Source organism: Odocoileus virginianus, unplaced genomic scaffold (genome assembly GCF_023699985.2).
Source record: "Odocoileus virginianus isolate 20LAN1187 ecotype Illinois unplaced genomic scaffold, Ovbor_1.2 Unplaced_Contig_4, whole genome shotgun sequence".
NCBI lineage: Eukaryota > Metazoa > Chordata > Mammalia > Artiodactyla > Cervidae > Odocoileus > Odocoileus virginianus.
In genome coordinates, this window is record NW_027224321.1 from 1956734 (window position 1) to 1975494 (window position 18761).

General features: G+C 46.8%; 1 protein-coding gene across 9 annotated transcripts in view; it reads left to right on the forward strand.

Annotated features, from left to right (window-relative positions):
• Positions 1-18761, forward strand: part of AGAP1 (ArfGAP with GTPase domain, ankyrin repeat and PH domain 1) — a 568266-nt gene that overhangs the window by 475419 nt on the left and 74086 nt on the right. For 5 of the 9 annotated variants that reach the window (XM_070463558.1, XM_070463559.1, XM_070463556.1 and 2 more), the window contains one exon: positions 11318-11392. The exons of the other annotated variants lie outside the window; for them this stretch is intronic. In XM_070463558.1, coding sequence (XP_070319659.1) covers positions 11318-11392 — 75 coding nt within the window. The remainder of the gene's footprint in view (positions 1-11317; positions 11393-18761) is intronic. 9 annotated transcript variants of the gene reach the window in all.

The window sequence follows — 18761 nt, forward strand, 5'->3', positions numbered from 1 at the left end:
CCTCCTTACCCCACCCTGGCTGCCCCGCGACACGTCATCCTCTCGTCTGCTTTGGCGGCTCTTGGCTGGGGCATTTTCTCAGACTTCCCTCGTCTTTGATGACCTGACGATTCTGAGGAGGACTGGTCAGGCATAGTGCAGGAGGCCCCTCAGTTGGGCTTTGTCTGGTGTTTTTCCCAGGGTTAGTCTGGAGTTACAGGTTTGGGGGAGGAAGACCACAGAGAAAAAGTGCCATTTTCATCACATCACGTCGAGGCTACGTGCTGTCAGCAAGGTGGAGTGGAGAGTTACGCACCCCCTCCTTTAGGAGGGGTACCAGCGTAAATAACTTGAAATTCTTTCGGCCTGGAATATTTGCCTCTCCTCCCCATGTATTAATTTATTTGATCACTTATATCAGGGTGGGCTGTTTATTTTACACCTGAGGTTATGATCCAGCACTGCTCTGTTTTTCTTCGTGCTCGCATTGTTGCAGCCTTCAGCCATTGGGAGCTCTTTCATTTGGCTTCTGTGCCTTTTTGTCATCACCCCCGTTAAGGTGGGTTTTGTTTACCTGTTTGTTTTAGCAGTTCTTTACTTCCTAGAAGTACAAGATGCTTCAGGCTCATCTTGTGTTTTTCCTCTCTCAGTCCTAGAATTAACCATTTCTCCGAAAGTGTCCTAGTTCTGTTTATTGGGGAATGGTGTTAGAAACCGAGATCTGGGGTTTAGGTATGCTTGTTGCTACTGGAATGTTATTTCTTCTTGGTCCTCTCAGCAGATTTAGCAAAATAAAGAAATACAGTTTATATTCTAGCATGTATATTTGCATATCTATAAATATTTCTGTATGCAATTATTTGTACCTATATAGTATCTATAGCATAAAATTAGAGATCACTAAACGTTTAACAGTGAGGAATGTCTGGGGCTTTCTTGGTGGCTCAGATGGTAAAGAATCTGCCTGTAATGCAGGAGACCCAGGTTTGATCCCTGAGTCGGGAAGATCCCCTGGAGAAGGAATGGCGCCCACTTGCCTGAATTATTCTTGCCTGGAGAATTCCAGGGACAGAGGAGCCTGGCAAGCTACAGTCCAAATGTCTACAACTATGATATATGTTAATCCCACAATGCAGCTGTTAAAAGGGACAGTTTTGAAAACCCTGGTAACTGTGACACCTTACAAACAAAATTAGTACAAGTCTATCAGAGCTCTACTTGTAAGTCTGATCATTACAGGTGTAGGTGGATGAGAACTTCAGAAGGAAAATGGAGTGGATGGTTAGAGTGGTCATAGTTTATTCTCAATATTAAACTACAATGAAATTAGTTTTGCTTCTACAGTAATATTTAAGAATCTTCTAATATGTTCTTACTTGAAGCTGAAAAAAGTTGATGTATTTAAATTATTTTCATATGAAAGAAATGAGACATTTTTTATTTTGTTGCTACAGTATTGGCTTCTCCTATGATAATAATGACATTGTTTAATCAATCACATTAGCCAAGGACCATGCTAAGAAGTTGTGAAGTTATAGTCGAAGCAGTTTTAGGGGGAAGAAATCTGTTAGTGTTTAAAGGAATGTATTTCCATAAGAGCAAGAAGAATCAGGAGTTTAGCATTCTTCTTTTGTTTCCCACTCTGATCTTTGTACTTGATTGACTCGGTAAGTACCACAGATCTTACGGCTTCCAGGATTTCTCAAGCCACAAATCAGAATGCTCTTGAGAATTTCCGGTGAAGTCCTTCTTAAATGCAAAATGTTAAAAAGGTTTTCTAGCAGATATTTTCCCCAGTCTTCTCAGGTTCAGCTGGCCACAGGGGGGAATGTGATAGACTGAATAACCCCAAAGTGTATCATTTAACTCCGCGGTTGCAGGAAGTCAGCTGCAAAGATTGCAGATCAAATGCAACGTCTGCCGTTGTTGAGGCTGGTGGTCCAGTGATCACAGCCCCTCAATTACAGCCCTTCCAGGGAGCACGAGCAGCAGTCATTAAATCATTATGTCTTTGATTAGTTGCTCTAACTGGTCATTGCCTTTGAAATACGATAGCACAATTTGAAGTTTTATTAAACTTTTTTCTGGAACTGCTGAAAAAGATGTTGTGTTTTTAAAAAAAAAATCGAAAAAAGGTTTGCTGTGTATTTTATTGGGGGAGATTGAGAAGAAGAAAAAGAGGGAAGAAAAGGAAAAAAGAAAAGAAGAGTGTTTCCCATTATCGGTCATTTTGGTGGTCTCAGAAAGCCTAAGGTGGTCCCCCTATGCCCACCGCCCGCTTCTCAGAGCAGCTGGCCCCCAGGGAGGGGACATGAGACGGGGCAGGTCAGAAGACCTGAACCCACTCCCAGACCCTGCTCCTGCCTGCGTGTGTGAGCACAGCTGGGCACGGCTCACAAAAGATGAGCTTCACCCTCACCATCCAGCTTGAAAAGAGTGATTCAAACCTCACTTCTTTAAGTGAGAATTTGGTTTCCTTTTTATTTCTTTCTTTTAACATTGACTTATTTATTTGTATTTGGCTGCTCTGGGTCTTAGACGAGGCATGCGGGAGCTTTCTTGCGTCATGGGGCATCTTTCTTTGCGCAGACTCTCTAATTGGGGCACACAGGCTCAGGAGTTGCTGAGCATAGACTTGGTTCCCTCACAGCGTGAAAGTGAAAGTCGCTCAGTTGTGTCTGACTCTTTGCGACCCCGTGGACTATATGGAATTTTCCAGGCCAGAATACTGGGTGGGTAGCCTTTCCCTTCTCCAGGGGATCTTCCCAACCCAGGGACTGAAGCCAGGTCTCCTGCATCGCAGGCGGATTCTTTACCAGCTGATGGGACCTTAGTTCCCTGACGAGGGATGGAACCCAAGTCCCCTGCATTGCATGGTGGATTCTTAAACAAGGGACCACCAGGCAGGTCCCCGCTTTTTGTTTCTGTTTTGAGGGTCAGGTATTCAGTCCTTATACTACAGAATCATCGGAGTACATATAACCAGCCCTGTTCACTGAAAAACTAGGCTTTAAAAAAGAAAGCAGAATGTTCTTTGTGATGCTGAGAACCCAACACCCAAAAGTGGCTTCTGTTCTCATACTCTCGTGGCATCCCAAAAGAGAGTGACACCCAGAGGCCAAGAAGCCCCAATTTCAATGTCCTAACAAGCCACCCCCCAATAGCCTTCCCTTCTCAAAATGAATAGCTGCTCCTTGAAGACACAGAAAGACGCTTCTGTTATTTAGTGATGTATTTCTCATCTCCATCTGAGAATGTGCCAAACATAGAGTGGGGATATTTCTACTTCAGCTCACTTTTTTATTTCAGTCCCTATTAAAAGTTACACTCTCGGTGTCAAACTGAAATACCCAATTAATTGTGGGTACACTTGAACCCTTGCTCTGCGAGTCAGTGTTTCTAGGCCGAAAGGGAAACCGACGCTCCACCTAATTGGAACTTCTGGTTTTATGGCGTATCCTGGCGTTTTCGCTTCGTTTTTATTTTCAGTGTTTTCCGGGGTTAATGGTGTTTTCCATGCTTGTCTACATCAGCCCACTATGTGGAAGCCCTCGGCAGTTTTCAAATCGTAAGAGCTTTAAAGAAGCCGCCAATGTTGAAATTGTATTTGCTGTTAGGAAAGTCGTTATGAGTTATTGGAAATGGAATTAAAATTGTATAATTAAGGATCAATTCCTTATTTCAGAGTTCTGTTTCGTTAGGTATTTTGTCTTGTGTTCTATGGCTTCAGATTACAAAACAGAACACTCGTCTTAGGGGAAGGACGAAGTTATTTTGCTGTCTCCGCATTTGTCCTATTTTACTTGGCCTCTGGTTTTGTTTAATCCTCTCAAAGACCCTTTTAATGGACGTTTCAACACGACTACTTCTCTGTGTGGTAGCCTCTAGGAAACGACCATTATGTCAAGCCCCTTCACAGCTAAAGTAGTAAGTTCACATAGTGGAAGAATCTTCGGGGTTGCATCTTATGGGAGGAAAAAAAAAAAAGCCCACTGCTTTTTTTTTTTTTTTCTTTTTTTTACAAAAGAACAGAACATTCACCCAGTCTTGTTGAGCACATGAATGTTCAGATGGCCGACACAAAAGGAATCTCCAATCTCTAACCTCACAATGAAATTGCTCCGACAGAAGACCACAGAACACGGGGCGCACTAAAGTGGGAGAGACACAAAGCCGCAGCGGCGTCTGACCCCGCCTGCAGGGGTTCCTGGGGGACCGTCTCTATCCAGCATCCTGGTGCCGCGGTCCGGCTGCAGCGCTCCGCGGAGCCTAGGCAGTTCCCTGGCCCCGGTGGCATTTATACCGGTGGCATCGCTCCAAGTAAATAAATACCATCCAAGGAAGACAGGGAGCCGTGCTATCGAGCACGGTTATCATTTGGCTTCTCCAAGAGGTACAAGTTTCTGCTCCCCGGTAGGAAGGGAGAGGGTTATTTGTCTCGTGCTGAGACAAGGCAGTCTTTAGAGATGAGTGGCACACCCTCGTCAACCCAGCCCCTTCCTGCGCCGGGCTAAAGAGATCCTATTAGTTCTCATAATTGATTCTGAGGGCTGCAGCCTGCGTTTCCTCAGCTCTGCGCCGTTCACGCCAGGGATGTAACTCACGCACACTTGAGCATCCAACATGGCTGGCAGGGCTCGGACACACCGCTCCTGGCTGCCTCATTTTTTAATCAGCTATCTGAGGAATATTTATCTAATCAACAAAGAGTGCTGTCAGGAGGAGACCAGTGGTGACATTAATATAAGTCTGTGGTCTCCTGGTGCAATGACAGAGGAAGAGTTTAGGATAAAACCCTGCTCGTTTGAGTATGCCAACAGACTATGGAATATGTTTATTCTGCTTAGAGAGCTACTCAAAGGGTTTCTTGTGTTGGAATTTTGCTATGTGATTAGTTCTCAGGCATTCATATGCTGTAGTTTAAAAAATAAAGTTTTGGGGTTTTTTTTAGAGAAACAAAATGAGTTTTCTTTTAAAAGAAAATTTTAAGTCCTTATGATCATCACGGGGAACTTGGATGAAAAGCTGTAGTGTCCAAATGTAAAGAGGTGTGTAATAACTGGGAGTCGTTAACTCTAAGTGATTCCAGCTCCTCTGATTTAGTCGAAAGCCATCATTTGCACGTTTTCCCTTTCTCTCTGTTTCCTCTGAAAAGGTGGTGACTGCCTGTTAGTAATTATAAGGAGTTGAGTGTGCAGTGCACAAAACTCGTCATGTGTAGCTCTCAGACACCTCAGAGGGATGTTCCATGAATTAGACTTTATGCCAGCTTTCCTTCTTTAGATGTACGGCTGGCAGTCATTGGGACCTGGGCGAGCTGGGTCGTGGCCACCCACCCCTCAGCCTGGCAGCCCACTCCCCCAGAAAATCGGTCAGGTGAGGATGTGGACATCAGCAGGTCTGTGCTCTGGAGGGGTAGGGTCACGTGACACCCCCAGTGCCCATGCCCCGATACTTATCAACCTTTGCACCAAGTCACCTCTCTTTTCCTCTCTTTGTAATTCAAAGATCACCTTTTAAAGTTGGTTTTCATAATACCGTCAGTGTTCATAAGCAAGAGGGCTGTTTGTTAATTTTAAGGGGAAGTGACAATACCCTTGTTATCAGAAGGCAGTAAACTTTTTGTTTTCTTATAATTTGGAGCATGAGTCTCTGTACTGTCTTAACCTGCCTTTTCCACAATTTTAATCCTTAGAAAATATCTTCCAACCAGACTCCTGTTGAGTTTCACCGCCCCCTCTGCTGTTTCTTCTTGACCTTCAGCTGTCTGCCCCGTGCACCACCTCTTGTTGTGATAGTCCAGCAGCTGCCTGGTATTTCACCCAAGTCCATGGTTCATATTTTCTCGCCATTATGGGGAGAATGCTACAGTGTCCAGCTAATGCATTCCTTTCCCAGGCCCCCTGACGTTTCTGCTGACCAAGACTGGGATTCAGAAAGATCCACTTAATTTGCAGGCTGGGGACTTCCCCTGGTGGGTCAGTGGTTAAGAGTGCTTCCAGTGTAAGGCATGGATTCATGAAACTAAGATCCCACATGCCATGTGGCAAGAAAATAAAAAACAAATTCATTAATAAATTTTTGAAAAATAATGATTTGCAGGCTGCAATGACATGTGGCCCATCTCACTGTCTATATTTGTTGTTGTTCTGACTGTTTGCGACCCCATGGACTGCAGCACACCTGTCTTCTCTATCCTTCATCATATCCCAGAGCTTGCTTAAACTCACGTCCTTTGAGTCGGTGATGCCATCCAGCCGTCTCATCCTCTGTCACCTCATTCTCCTCCTGCCCTCAGTCTTTCCCAGCATCAGGGTCTTTTCTAACAAGTCAGCTCTTTTGCGTCGAGTGGCCAAAGATATGACTGTCTACGTTGGGACTGACAATTAGTTTGCACTAGATCTGGACTTTTATGTCTTGGGGTTGAGTCTGTGTCCATTAAAACATGCATGTGTGTTCTCAAACACTGGAGACAGTGGTGTTGAAGCACTGTGCCTTTTCAATAGTTAAATAAGGCATTCTGAGCTTCCCGGGTGGCGCTAGTGGTAAAGAACCCGCCTGCCAATGCACAAGATGTAAGAGGTGAAGGTTTGATTCCTTGATCCAGAAGATCCCCTGGAGGAGGGCCTGGCAACTCACTCCAATATTCTTACCTGGTGAATCCCATGGACAGAGGAGCTCGGTGGGCTACAGTCCATCTGGTTGCAAAGAGCTGGACATGACTAAGCGGCTTAGCATGCACGCAGCACATAGGGCATCCTGGAAACTGCTCACAGAAGAGACTGTTGTTTATCCAATTAGCAGAAGAGTAGAATGGGAAATACTGATGGAACGCTCACACCCTGCTGTCTTTTTGTCCCATAACAGGAGATTCTCATGTTAAAATCATTGTTTTATGTGAAATGAGTGAGAAAATCAAAGTAAGTTAGCCTTTTGTTTAAAAAGATGAAACTATATTCCTGAAAGATTTTTAAAAGATAAATTTTTTTTAAAAAAAATGTATTGAAGTATAGTTGATTTACAGTGCTGTGTTAGTTTCTGCTATGCATAGACATATGTCCCCTCTCTGGATTTCCTGCCCATTTAGGTCAGCACAGAGCACTGAGTAATCAAGACAGTATGGTACTGGCACAAAAACAGAAATACAGATCAATGGAGCAGGAGAGAAAGCCCAGAGATAAACCCATGCACCTATGGTCACCTAATCTATGACAAAGGAGGCAAGAATAGACAAAGAACTCTACTAAGAACTGAATATTTAATTAAAATAAAGATTACCCAGGAAATTTAGTCATTTGAGCTAGTTCCACATGAAGTCCTCAAGAATCACTGACTAATCCAAAGGCCTGAGGTCAAAGGATGCTGCCAGCATGATGGCCTTGGTATGTGCTGGTCCATGGAGCCAGCATCTAGCCAGCAGCATCAGGTTGCCTTACCGCTGGGTCTGTTGGGTACAGCATCCTCGTTTCCTTAGAAGGTGAATCCACGCAGCAGCGCTGCACATAACCTGAGATTTTATTGATGATAATATGATTGTATTTTCTCATTGAGAAGCTTCTAAACAAGTAGATTTAGAGCAATCAATGCCCCGGGAGACAAATGCATGTCTCAGGACCTCTGTATCAGCCAGAAAATGTCCATTTGTTTAGGAGGAAGAAGAAGGCATGACATTTTACACATTAAAATTGATTATTTCATCAATAGGTTAATAGAAAACCAGGCTTTGAGTTCACTTCCTGCTTATCCATCCACACAGTAATGGGAGGCTGGGGTTTGAAAAATGCCAGCTGGAAAGCAGGCAGGAAAGAGGTTTTCTGCACCAGCTCTGCTTCCTTGCAGAGGGGTGCCCAGCCCCGATTCTGCCTATTTATATGTAAATGCTTTAGAAAGAGGTAAGTTTTTCCACTGAGGAGTGCGGTTTCTGTGGCTGTGACTTGCTGGAACTTTTGAAACACGGGCCAAGATGCCAGAGCTTAGGCTGTTGAGATTATTGAGTACATGCTTAATTCTGTGAACATGTGACTTGCACCTGAATGTGTCTGAATGAATGTGTGCTCAGTCGTGTCTGACTCTTTGGGACCCCATGGACTGTAGCCCACCAGGCTCCTCTGTCCATGGGATTTCCCCACGCAAGAATACTGGAGCGGGTTGCCATTTCCTACTGCAGGGAACCATCCCAACCCAGGGATGGAACCTGCATCTCTTGCGTCTTCTGCATTGGCAGGTGATTTTTTTTTTAACCACTGTGCCATTTGGGAAGCCCCGTGTACCTGAGGAACCTGGTATTTATCCACTGAACATTTCCCAAGGAAACTCTTGAAAACTATGACTGGTTTCCTTTGCCTCAAATGATCTTTGTAATACTGGTTGTACTTCAAGCCCCTGTTGCCAGGTATGGTGTTACCTGGGACAATACCTTATAGATAAGACACCTTGAGGGTGTAGAGATTAGGGAAGCTTCTGTACTGATGGAAAATTAAACTTGGACCTGTGTAGAAGGGACTCGTTCACCAACCTTACTAGGTTAGAGATGACATTTCTTTTTTTGTCTTTTTAAAATTTATTTTACTGAAATATAGTTGACTTACAATATTCTGTAAGGAGTCTTGAGAGTCCCTTGAACTGCACAGAGATCAAACCAGTCAATCTTAAAGGAAATCAATCCTGAATATTCATTGGAAGGACTGATGCTGAAGCTGAAGCTCCAGTACTTTGGCCACCTGATGGGAAGAGCTGACTCATTAGAAAAGACCCTGATGCTGGGAAAGATTGAAGGCAGGAGGAGAAGGGGACGACAGAGGATGAGATGGTTGGATGGCATCACTGACTCAATGGACATGAGTTTGAGCAAGCTCCGGGAGTTGGTGAAGGACAGGGAAGCCTGGCATGCTGCAGTCCATGGAGTTGCAAAGAGTCGGTCATGACTGAGCAACTGAACAACAATATTGTGTTAATAGTTGTACAGCAAAGTGATTCAGCAACATATATGTATATTACTTTTCATATTCTTTTCCATTGTGGTTTATTACAGGATCTTGGGTAGAGTTCCCTGTATATAGAAGGACGTTATTATTTAACTCTTCTATATACAACAGTTTGCATCTACTAAACCCCAGACTCCCAAGACTTTTCTTATTAATTTGGGTTTTCAAGCCACAGAGTCCTTCTTAGTCATTTAGTTACAGCTTCACTTTTTCTCCTTTCGAATCAGGTGAGAACTAACTCACAGCTAGTTTTTACTCTCATTAACATAAAATGTGCATCCTAATTATAGAGTACTGTTTCTCAAATATATCTTATACTGTCGCGCCAAGCAAGTCCAGTGTGCACCAAAGTGCTTGGCATTCGCGTCAGCAGCAGAAGTCCCTGTGGAGACCTGGTCTTCTCCCTGTTTGTTCTGTGGCCCCCAGAACTTGACCCTGGACAGCCTGCACTGCACTGCCTAAGGGTGAGCCGTGTGGCCCTAAGCTACCGCAGGCAAGACCAGCCAGCCCATCCCATGCCAGGGATGCGTTGGGGTGAGCCAGCTGGCCCCTGACCAGTGCACGCCTCGCCTTGTGGTCCATCTGCGTGTCAGCCTGGCTTCCTGCAGTGAGCCTCAGACACACCTGCCTCCCCGGGTTGGCCCTTCATACCTGCACTAGACAAGTGCTTCTCCCTGACGGCTCAGCTGGTAAAGAACCCGCCTGCAATGCAGGAGACCCCAGTTCGATTCCTGAGTCAGGAAGATCCGCTGGAGAAGGGATAGGCTACCCACTCAGTATTTGTGGGCTTCCCTTCTGGCTCAGCTGGTAAAGAACCCATCTGCAATTCAGGAGACCCCAGTTCAATTCCTGAGTTGGGAAGATCCCCTGGAGAAGGGAAAGGCTACCCTCTCTAGTATTCTGGCCTGGAGAATTCCCTGGACTGTATGGTCCATGGGGTCGCAGAAAGTGGGACACGACTGAGCGGCTTTCACTCACTCACTATCCAGCGAAAGCTTCATGCAAGGCTTGACAAGTTTCTCTTCCCGGCTGTGGAAGTCCAAAGAGATGGGTGATGCGATCATGCCCTGTCTTCAGGAGCGTGGGTGACGTCTGTCCACACTGGGTCTCTGGCTGGATCTTCAGCCACGTTAGCCTGAAGACTTGTTTCTCAAGAACCACCTTGTCTAACTGTTTGTTCTTCTCGGTATATCTCCTCTGAAGGGCTGATGGGAGGCAACCTGTTTACCCCAGGTGTCTAGTTCCTGAGTCGGGGGGTGGGAGGGTTGGGGCTGATGAGGTGAGGACCTGCGTGAGCAGAAGAGTGTCCGGGGAGGTGGGGAGCGGGACTTAGCGTTCCAGCTCGTCACCACACGCAGTGTGAGCGGTGGGCATGCCTCGCCCGTGGGGTCTCGTCCTGCGCTTCACTGCTGAACCCAGGGCTGCCCCGTGGATCTCTTGCTGTTTGTCTTTTTCTCTTGGATGCTTCCTTCAGTGCATGGAGAGCTCAAGGGGGCCTGTGCTCTTTGGGTGCCTCGGTTCAGAGCCCCCGAGCCTCCTCCTGTAGGAAGGAAAATGGAACCACCGTCAACCGCAGCGTGTTGAGTTGAGTTTAGCTGGTCCAGGTTCCTGTCCAGATCACAATATGTCTGGGGAGAAAACACTTCATTTTTTTTTTAACGGCTCTGGGAGTTACAGACCTGTGGTCTGCAGCACATGCAGGAGCTGCTTGATTTGACGCTCACCCAGTGTTGTGCCAGATCCAAGGGCTTATGCCTACTGGCCTCGGTAGCTCCTCCAAAAGACGCACGAGCAATAAAGAACCCGCCTGCCAGCCTGGGAGACGCAGAGACTCGGTTCAATCCCTGGGTCGGGAAGATCCCCTGGAGAAGGGAATGGCAACCCACTCCAGTCTTCTTGCCTGGAGAATCCCATGGACAGGGGAGCCTGGCGGGCTGCAGTCCATGGGATCACACAGAGTCGGACACGAGTGAAGTGACTTAGCACGCACACATGCACCAGCCCCCAGGGACAAGGCCCGCTTTGCTCTGTTGTCAGTAGGCGCGTGTAGAACCAGCAGGACGAGGTGGGTGCATGAACTTCCTTGTCTGGGCTTTTGCTGGATTCTGTGCAAAGCTAAGGATGCTGGCTGGCCTCCCTCTGCCCTGCCCGAGTCCCTCTGCGCTTCGGGCCTGGCAAGGCCCGGCTGGGAGACGAACCCCCGCTCCTGGCGCCCACCTGCCTCCCGGGAACTGCACGTCGGAGGTGATGTCACGTGCTCCTTTGACATTTCTTTTCTCCCCTTTTCATTTGTTTCTTTTCCTTTTTGTTTTCTCTCTTTCTCCCCCTCTCCCCTCTCTGCTCTCGGGATGCAGCCAAACGCAAAGCATGGAAACTAAACCGTGTTGGTAGCCTGCGAAATATTTACAGCAGCAGCACCAACACCGAAGGTAACGCCGCCCCCCTCCCGGCCCCCACGCCCTCCGCACCCCTCACCCTGTCCTTCCCGCCTTCCTTCCCTCCTGGTGCAGAAATGGAAATGCGATTCGCCCAAAGCCGCATGCACCCCGATTGTGTTTGCAGAGTCATTCTTGTGGTCTTTTCGTCTTTTTGTTTGTGTGTTTGATTTTTTTTTTTTTTTACCATTCATGTTCCTTTCAGCTTACTTAAATTTTGACCTTTCCCTTGCCGTCCTGGACTGGTGATGTTTAAATTACTTCAGAAACCTATTTTCTCCTCTTTTTTTTCTTTTCCCTTTCTACGTGTGGGCACTCAGTGTAATATTTCCCAAGTTATTACAGTTTTTAAAAGTGTTAGTATCAGGTGTAATGATCTGTAGCCGAATACAATAGTGTGCCGTGACATTTAAGTAACAGTCTTAATTTGTTTTGTGGAAACATTCTCTGTAATGCTCTCTGCAGCTCTAATCCAGAAGCAGCCAGGCCCGCGTCATTTGCATGGGCTGCTATCGCTTGTAAATTCAGTATATTGTTGTGTTTCTAAAGGTCGTCTGGTGCCAAAGTTCACAAATTGACTTGCGTTGCTTTTTTCACCGAAGACAGCCGTCATTGCTTTTGTATAATAGCAGATTGAATTCCCCCCCTCCCCACCTTCATTTGAAACAACACAATTATAAATTGCCCTTTTTTTTATGATTACAAATGTCAAGGGTCAGAATTATTTTGATGCCAGGCAAAAGAAAACCACCGCCATCAGCCCCAGCCCTTGTAATGGAGGCTGCCGTATAATATGTGCGATGCAAAATAGGTCACAATCCAGCGATCTCGGTATAATAGGGGGACATTTTTTTTTTCACTTAAGTGCAAGCCAAATGGGTCAAGTAATCGCAAGCTCGTGCCCTAACACTAATTGACTTATTTGGGGATGATTATAACTGTAATATTTTTCTTAATGTCACTGTTTTCTGGGCTGTTGATTTTAGTGATTGCCAAGCAGTGGCATTAAATCTCTTGTAAATTTTAAATTGCATGCTATTTCTGTAAACAAGTCCCCCTCTTCACATCCCGATCATTAACCTTTGCTGATTTATATCACCATCCTTTTTTCCTTCCTTTCACAATTACTCCTGTCTCGCCACCAAAAGCCCAGCTCTCTGCCAGAAAAAAAAAAAAATAGGAATCTGAAAAACAAAATTACATTTTCATGATGGCTTGTAAAAGACCTATTGTTTTAATCATAATCTTTTTTTTCATTCCTCAAGGGGAAACTGTCCGTCTGTTAAGGTACCAGTGGAGCTTGACCTCCACCCCCATCTTGGTATTTTCTTTCAAAGCATTCACTCAAGAGAGACAAAAATGAGAGAGAAAAATAATAGAAGCTTAGAAACAGTCACCGGCAGTATCATTTTTGCTGTCTTTTAAAGGGGTTTAAGTGTCCTCATTCACTATGTTTTAATGTTAGTTTTTCAATTTAGGGTTCATAATCATTTCTCTTCCCTCTGTCCCTAGGAGATATGTTTTTCTTGTGTGTGTGCATTTGTCACAACAGATTTGTTGATTGACTTCCAGCCTTTAAGCAATATTTGTGAGGTCTGGCTTTACCTGTGGTTCTATACCAAACTGGGGTGGGGGGAGGAGGCACCCCTGAGACTTGCTGACGGGGTCTTCCTGGGGACACTGGCAGGGAAGTGTCTCACAACAGGTGTGACGATGTGCAGAAGTGGGAACTTCTCAGCCGTGACCAACCAGGTAACCTGCAGAGTCCGCCCTGCCCAGCACTCCTGGGTGGGGCGGGACCATGATGCTCTCTGCTCTCTGAAATCTAAATACGGCAACACTGCCGTGCACTCAGGGTCCCGTCAACTGCCAGGACTCTGGGTGGTCCTGAAGATGCTGAAGTCCACAGTGGCCAGTTCTCTGTCTCACCTTCCTTCATTTCTGTTCAGCACGTGATTACATTTATGAATCTTCAGTTAAGTGACATGACCAGTCTTCATTTACTTTGGGTTTCTTTCAAGACTGTTATCTGTATGTACCAAGTCTCATGTCATACAGCTTTTAAGATGATAGTACTGGATCCATGTGACTATATGAAAATATCAGCATGCCTTTCTGATTTCTCATCTTTTGCTATATGGTATCACTGCCTATTTTCTGTCTATAAATTGACCCTTCATGAGAAGTCATGTTTCAAACATTCTAACTTTTGTTGTAACCTGAGTCCTTGAGTGTTCCCCTAAAGATACCCATTCCCAAATGGAATGTTTTTTTAAACTGGTTCGCTTGAGTAATTTGTTCAGAGGTACCCATAAAATACTGTTGACACCAGAGTCTCCTGTAGAGGGAGTTAGAACTTGAGTTTCAGGGGTGGTGGGCAGGCCCTGTCCAGGGAGCTTGTCCACACCCCTCCATGCAACCCCAGAGAGAACAGCTTAGACATGGTAGGACTCAGGCTGGTGACAGACGGGCAAGACCAAGAAATGAGCCTGACGGTCTCACTCCAAAGCCCTTTCTCGTTCATATTCATTCTCCTGGCCCCAGGGCCACATCTCCTCATTGAATCTTCACTGCCAGGTAGGTACTTCGTTACAGGTGGGAGTTTAAACAAGTCAGACGGTTTTCTGCAGGACCGGGAGCTGGCATCTTCCAGAGACAGGCCACATGCCCGGATCTCTCAGCTCCGTGACCCTTCTCCTGGGTTCTCATGGAAAGAGTCAAGGATGAATATCAGGAGTGGATGAAAATAAACAACTAATTAGGGACACACATGGACAGGAGTAGAAAACAAACAAAAATATGTTCTCTTCCACCTTTTTTTCTGTCCGCTGGGGCTAATTATCTCTGAAACCAAACTGGAAGCCTCATTTGTATGTATTATATTGCCCTAAATTTTAAACCTCCGTTTACTTTATAAAAACTCAGTTCTTTCCTCAAGTTGGTAACATTTAAATTCCTTCAACAAAAATGTAACTTTATTTCTTCCATCTCAGAAGCCTGCGTGCAAGGTGGGATGGAAAGTTTGTGATGTGGTTCTTCACTTCATAGCTGCCTGTTAAGCCAAGGGGAAATCGTATCTGAAGTCCGGTGGGTGAGACTGGACTTGGGGATGTTCAACTCCAAGGGAAACATGTTTCTGGAAACAGAGAGACCTGAGCAGAAGCGGACACTGTATAGCAGGACGCACGGCCAGGCAGCCGGCTGCATGGTCTGTGAACAGCATCACCCTGGCAGAATGACGCGGGATCCGTGTGCGTGTCCTCGGTCCTCATGTTCCCTGAACCATTGGGGTGGGTCGGACCATCACCCACTGTGCGGTGGGCCAACCATGGACTCTTCTGGGAGTTTTCAGCTCTCCCTGCTCCTACAGAAGGCACATGGAAAAGCGTAAATGGGCAAAGAAGAGATGTATCGGGGAACAAGGAGCATTTCCGGGGGTGTCAGGCCCACCCACATCGTATGCATGGGACATGTCAGTCGAGTACCAGCTGGGCTCAGTACAGCCCGAAGTGCCGGCTTAGCCCTGGTGTAGGCTCCGTGTCTGTGGATCTGGAACTCACCCCAGAGGCAGGCGTGTGCTGCCTGTCTGGGGTCCTTGGCCACCGCACAAAGGCCAGATGGGGGAACTCGGAGGTGCCAGGCACTGTGGTTCCACCCAGGCCCCACTGTGGAGAAGCACAGGTTTCATTCTGGTTGGTCTCTCGGGCCCCGGTCACGCTCACACCCCCTTCCTCCAGTGGACGGCCAAGAGTGTCCCTCTTCTAGGAGCGGACACAAGCAGGCCAGTTTGTGGCCGGCCTACTCTGCGCTGTCCTCTCCACCCTCTGGAGCCCGCAGGCATAGATCTGAGACGCCCACCTCATCCACGTCCTGTTCAGTTACAGGTGATGTTCACATGCTCCCACCTGTCAAGGTCCCGGGTTCCTGCCACGATGCAGGTGCCCAGAGCCGGACCCCAGGCAGATGGAGGGGACAGGCTGACAGTCAGCCCAGGGAGGGTCAGACAGAGATCCTGAGGCAGGGTGAGAAAGGAGAATTTCCAACCAGGCTCTGGTGGCCTGGAGGTCGAGAGGAGACTGAGGCCACATTGGATTCGGGGGTCCGGAGCCCTGATGGGTCCCAGGGCTGAGGGCTCAAATTTCCTGGCATCCTGTCCTGCAACCACCCCCACCCCAGCGGCCTTCCCCAAGCCCTGTGTGCCTGCTGACCTGTGCGGGGCCACCGTCTGAGGCTGCCTTCCACGCTACAGCCAGACTGTTCTTCACCATAAGTCATTCACACACTTGTAGTCAAAGCCTGGTTCCTGATCAGAAACCATAAGACTATCTTAAGCAAATAGTCCTGGTCTGGTTCTCGCATCCCCACTTCTTAGCTCAAAGCTGGGGCCATCCCCACGTCCTCTCTGCACCTCAGTTTCCCCATCTGTAAAGTGGGGACAGTCGGTGAGGTCATGTGTCCAGAGACAGGTAACACGGCGCCCGCACTCACCACTTCCACTGCTCCTAGTGTCAGAAATGCCATGGACGCTCTCAAAGAAAATTTAGAAGGTTGAGTATCGTTTACATAGCAAGGAGCTGAGATTCAGCAGGAAGTATTGCCCCTGAAAGTGTAAGAGGGGATTTTAAAAGTCAAACTTCCTTTTCCCAGACGTTTTTCACTACCTCTCCCAGTTCCACTGTACCCTCATCCTCCAAAGACCCATCAGACGTAGAAACTGGGCTTTTGAGTCCAATATACCTGCGTCCGATCCCAGCTCTGCCATGTCCCCGCTTCATGAACTCCTGGCCTTGCTGGGTCTGTCCTCCCCTGCGTAGATTTCTTTCTCCAAGATGGAGACCATAAAACCTGCGTCAAAGCACAGCTGAAGAGGAAATTGAGAGAGGCAGATGAAGCCCTGACTGTTGAACTGGGTACACGCTGGTTGCTGTGAAACTGTCATAAAGGCTTATGTCATGGCAAACCATCTCTGGGAACACACCGCACAAAGCACAGACATTTTAGGCCCGTGGAATGTGTCCGTACAGGGCAGGATCGGCCAAAGCCAGCCCTCTTCAACCACGAACAGCCAAGATCTCATACAGATAAATCCAGATTTAGGAAACCCTTTCGTGGGCGCTTGCTCCAGGATTTGGCTTTCTGGGGAGAGAAGCAAGACTGCCAGCTTTTTCCAGCCCTCAGCATTTCAAAGGAAGATGAGATAGGTCAGCACCCCTTTGCTGAGCTGCAGCTGGGAGAGGAGAGCTGGAGGTGGGGGCAGAGGAAGGGTCCTGGGCCCCATGTCCCAGTAGATTCAGAGAGCAGGGGACCTCTGAAAAGTGATGAACGTAAGTTAGAATGAGTAGCAAATGGGAAGCGTATAGAGAATCACTTAGTAACAGCATATGGAGCATCGCTTAGTGACCAGGTAAATGACAACAGGGGTCTCTAGGTTCTCTCTTTCTAAACTGAAAGCTGGGGCCTTGAGTATTCCCGGGGTGCCTGGGCCCGAGCGGGTGCCAGGCACAGCCACCTTCTGCCTCCTGAGATGGTTTCATTTAGGGATCCAATCACTCGCCGTAATTTAGAAGTCGCGCGTGGGCCCCCACGGTTCTGGGAGCAACAGCTGTCTTGTGGCCTGGCTCTCCGGCTGCCCTCACACCTCTGCCTAATGTGTTGGGAAAAGCAAAACCTTCTCTGTGTTTCATGAGGATCTTCCTGTGATAACGCAGAGCAGTAAACAGTCCTAACTCTGTGACCTCCCTCTGGGGTCTAGCTCTTTCACGACATGAATTCTGCTGTTGTCCTAAATTAAGCCACAGTACAACACTTCAGTCGGACTCTGGGCTAAACAAATACATTTACCAAGCTGAGAGCTTGCAAAAATATTTACCTGAGAACCATGACCCGCGTGTGTCTATAAAGAGTGATTTTTTTTTCTTTTTGTTTAAAATGAACAGCTTCTCAAGTGCAAGAGGGCATTTTTTTAACTAATTCTTTTTTGCTATATGTCTTGGGTCTGCACAATCCCAGACACTGTATTCTTCACATTTATCTTTTCTTACAAAAAACTGAAAATAAATAGAAACTGACTTTCAATGTTATGGTGGGTTTGGGCTGAAATCTTAAACATGGGTCATTTTCATCATAATTGGGTAAAATATCTAGACCACATGCTTATTGAATATACTCTTTGAAAGCAGAAATATTGAACTATTTTATAAATTGTAGGGCTCCTCAAAATTAGCATAAAAGCCTGAGGCTGTGTTTGACCAAGCCTGGCATAGCTAGGAAAGGGGCAGACTAGCAAATGCATTCCATCTTGGTTTCCAACTTAGATGAATAAGTTGGAAAAGTTCTACCTGGAGAACTTTGCTGACAAAGGTCCATATAGTCAAAGCTACAGCTTTTCCAGTAGTCACGTAGGGATATGAGAGTTAGGCCATAAAGAAGGCTGAGCACAGAAGAATTGATATTTTTGAATTGTGGTGCTGGAGAAGACTCTTGAGAGTCCCTTGGACAGCAAGGAGATCCAACCAGTCCATCCTAAAGAAAATCAACCCTGAGTATTCATTGGAAGGACTGATGCTGAAGCTGAAGCTCCAAGTACTTTGGCCACCTGATGCAAAGAGCTGACTCATTGAAAAAGACCCTGATGCTGGGAAAGATTGAAGACAGGAGGAGAAGGGGATGACAGAGGATGAGATGGTTGAATGGCATCACTGACTCGATGGACACAAGTTTGACCAAGCTCTGGCAGGTAGTGAAGCACAGGGAAGCCTGGTGCACTGCAGTCCTTGGGGTCACAAAGAGTCGGACACAACTGAGCGACTGAACAACAGCCTGGAGAACTGGACTGGGAAGGATTCTGAGGCTCCATCAGGCTGTTTGGGGTTAGTGACGAAGGTCTTTTCCTGGCAAAAGAAAGGAAGGCACAGCACACCTTTGTCATCATAGTCCGTCCCACTCCTTCTTGGACTACTGAGCTGAGACCAGCCGGGCGAAGTGGGCAGCTCAAGGTTCCTAGTTAGGACATGGCAGGGCAGGAAGGGAGAAGGGCACTGTGGGAGAGAGGACCCCAAAAGTGGGAGCCCAAGACCTGAAGGATGCAAAGAAAAGACAATGCGGAGGTTCAGGCAGAAACAGGGAGATGTGTATGGCTGAGTCCCTTTGCCGTGCACCTGAAACTATCACAACATTGTTAATCGGCTCTACCCCCAACATAAACCAGAAAGTTAGAAGGAGGAAAAAGGAGCAGGGAGAAGCCCATTGCAAACTCTGCTCGGGAGGAAAAGTGTGTGACCAATGGTTTGAGTTGCTGTTAGCACAGTCATCAGGGTCCTGTGCTGAACCCTAACACAAAAGTCCCAGTTCTGACAACAGATGT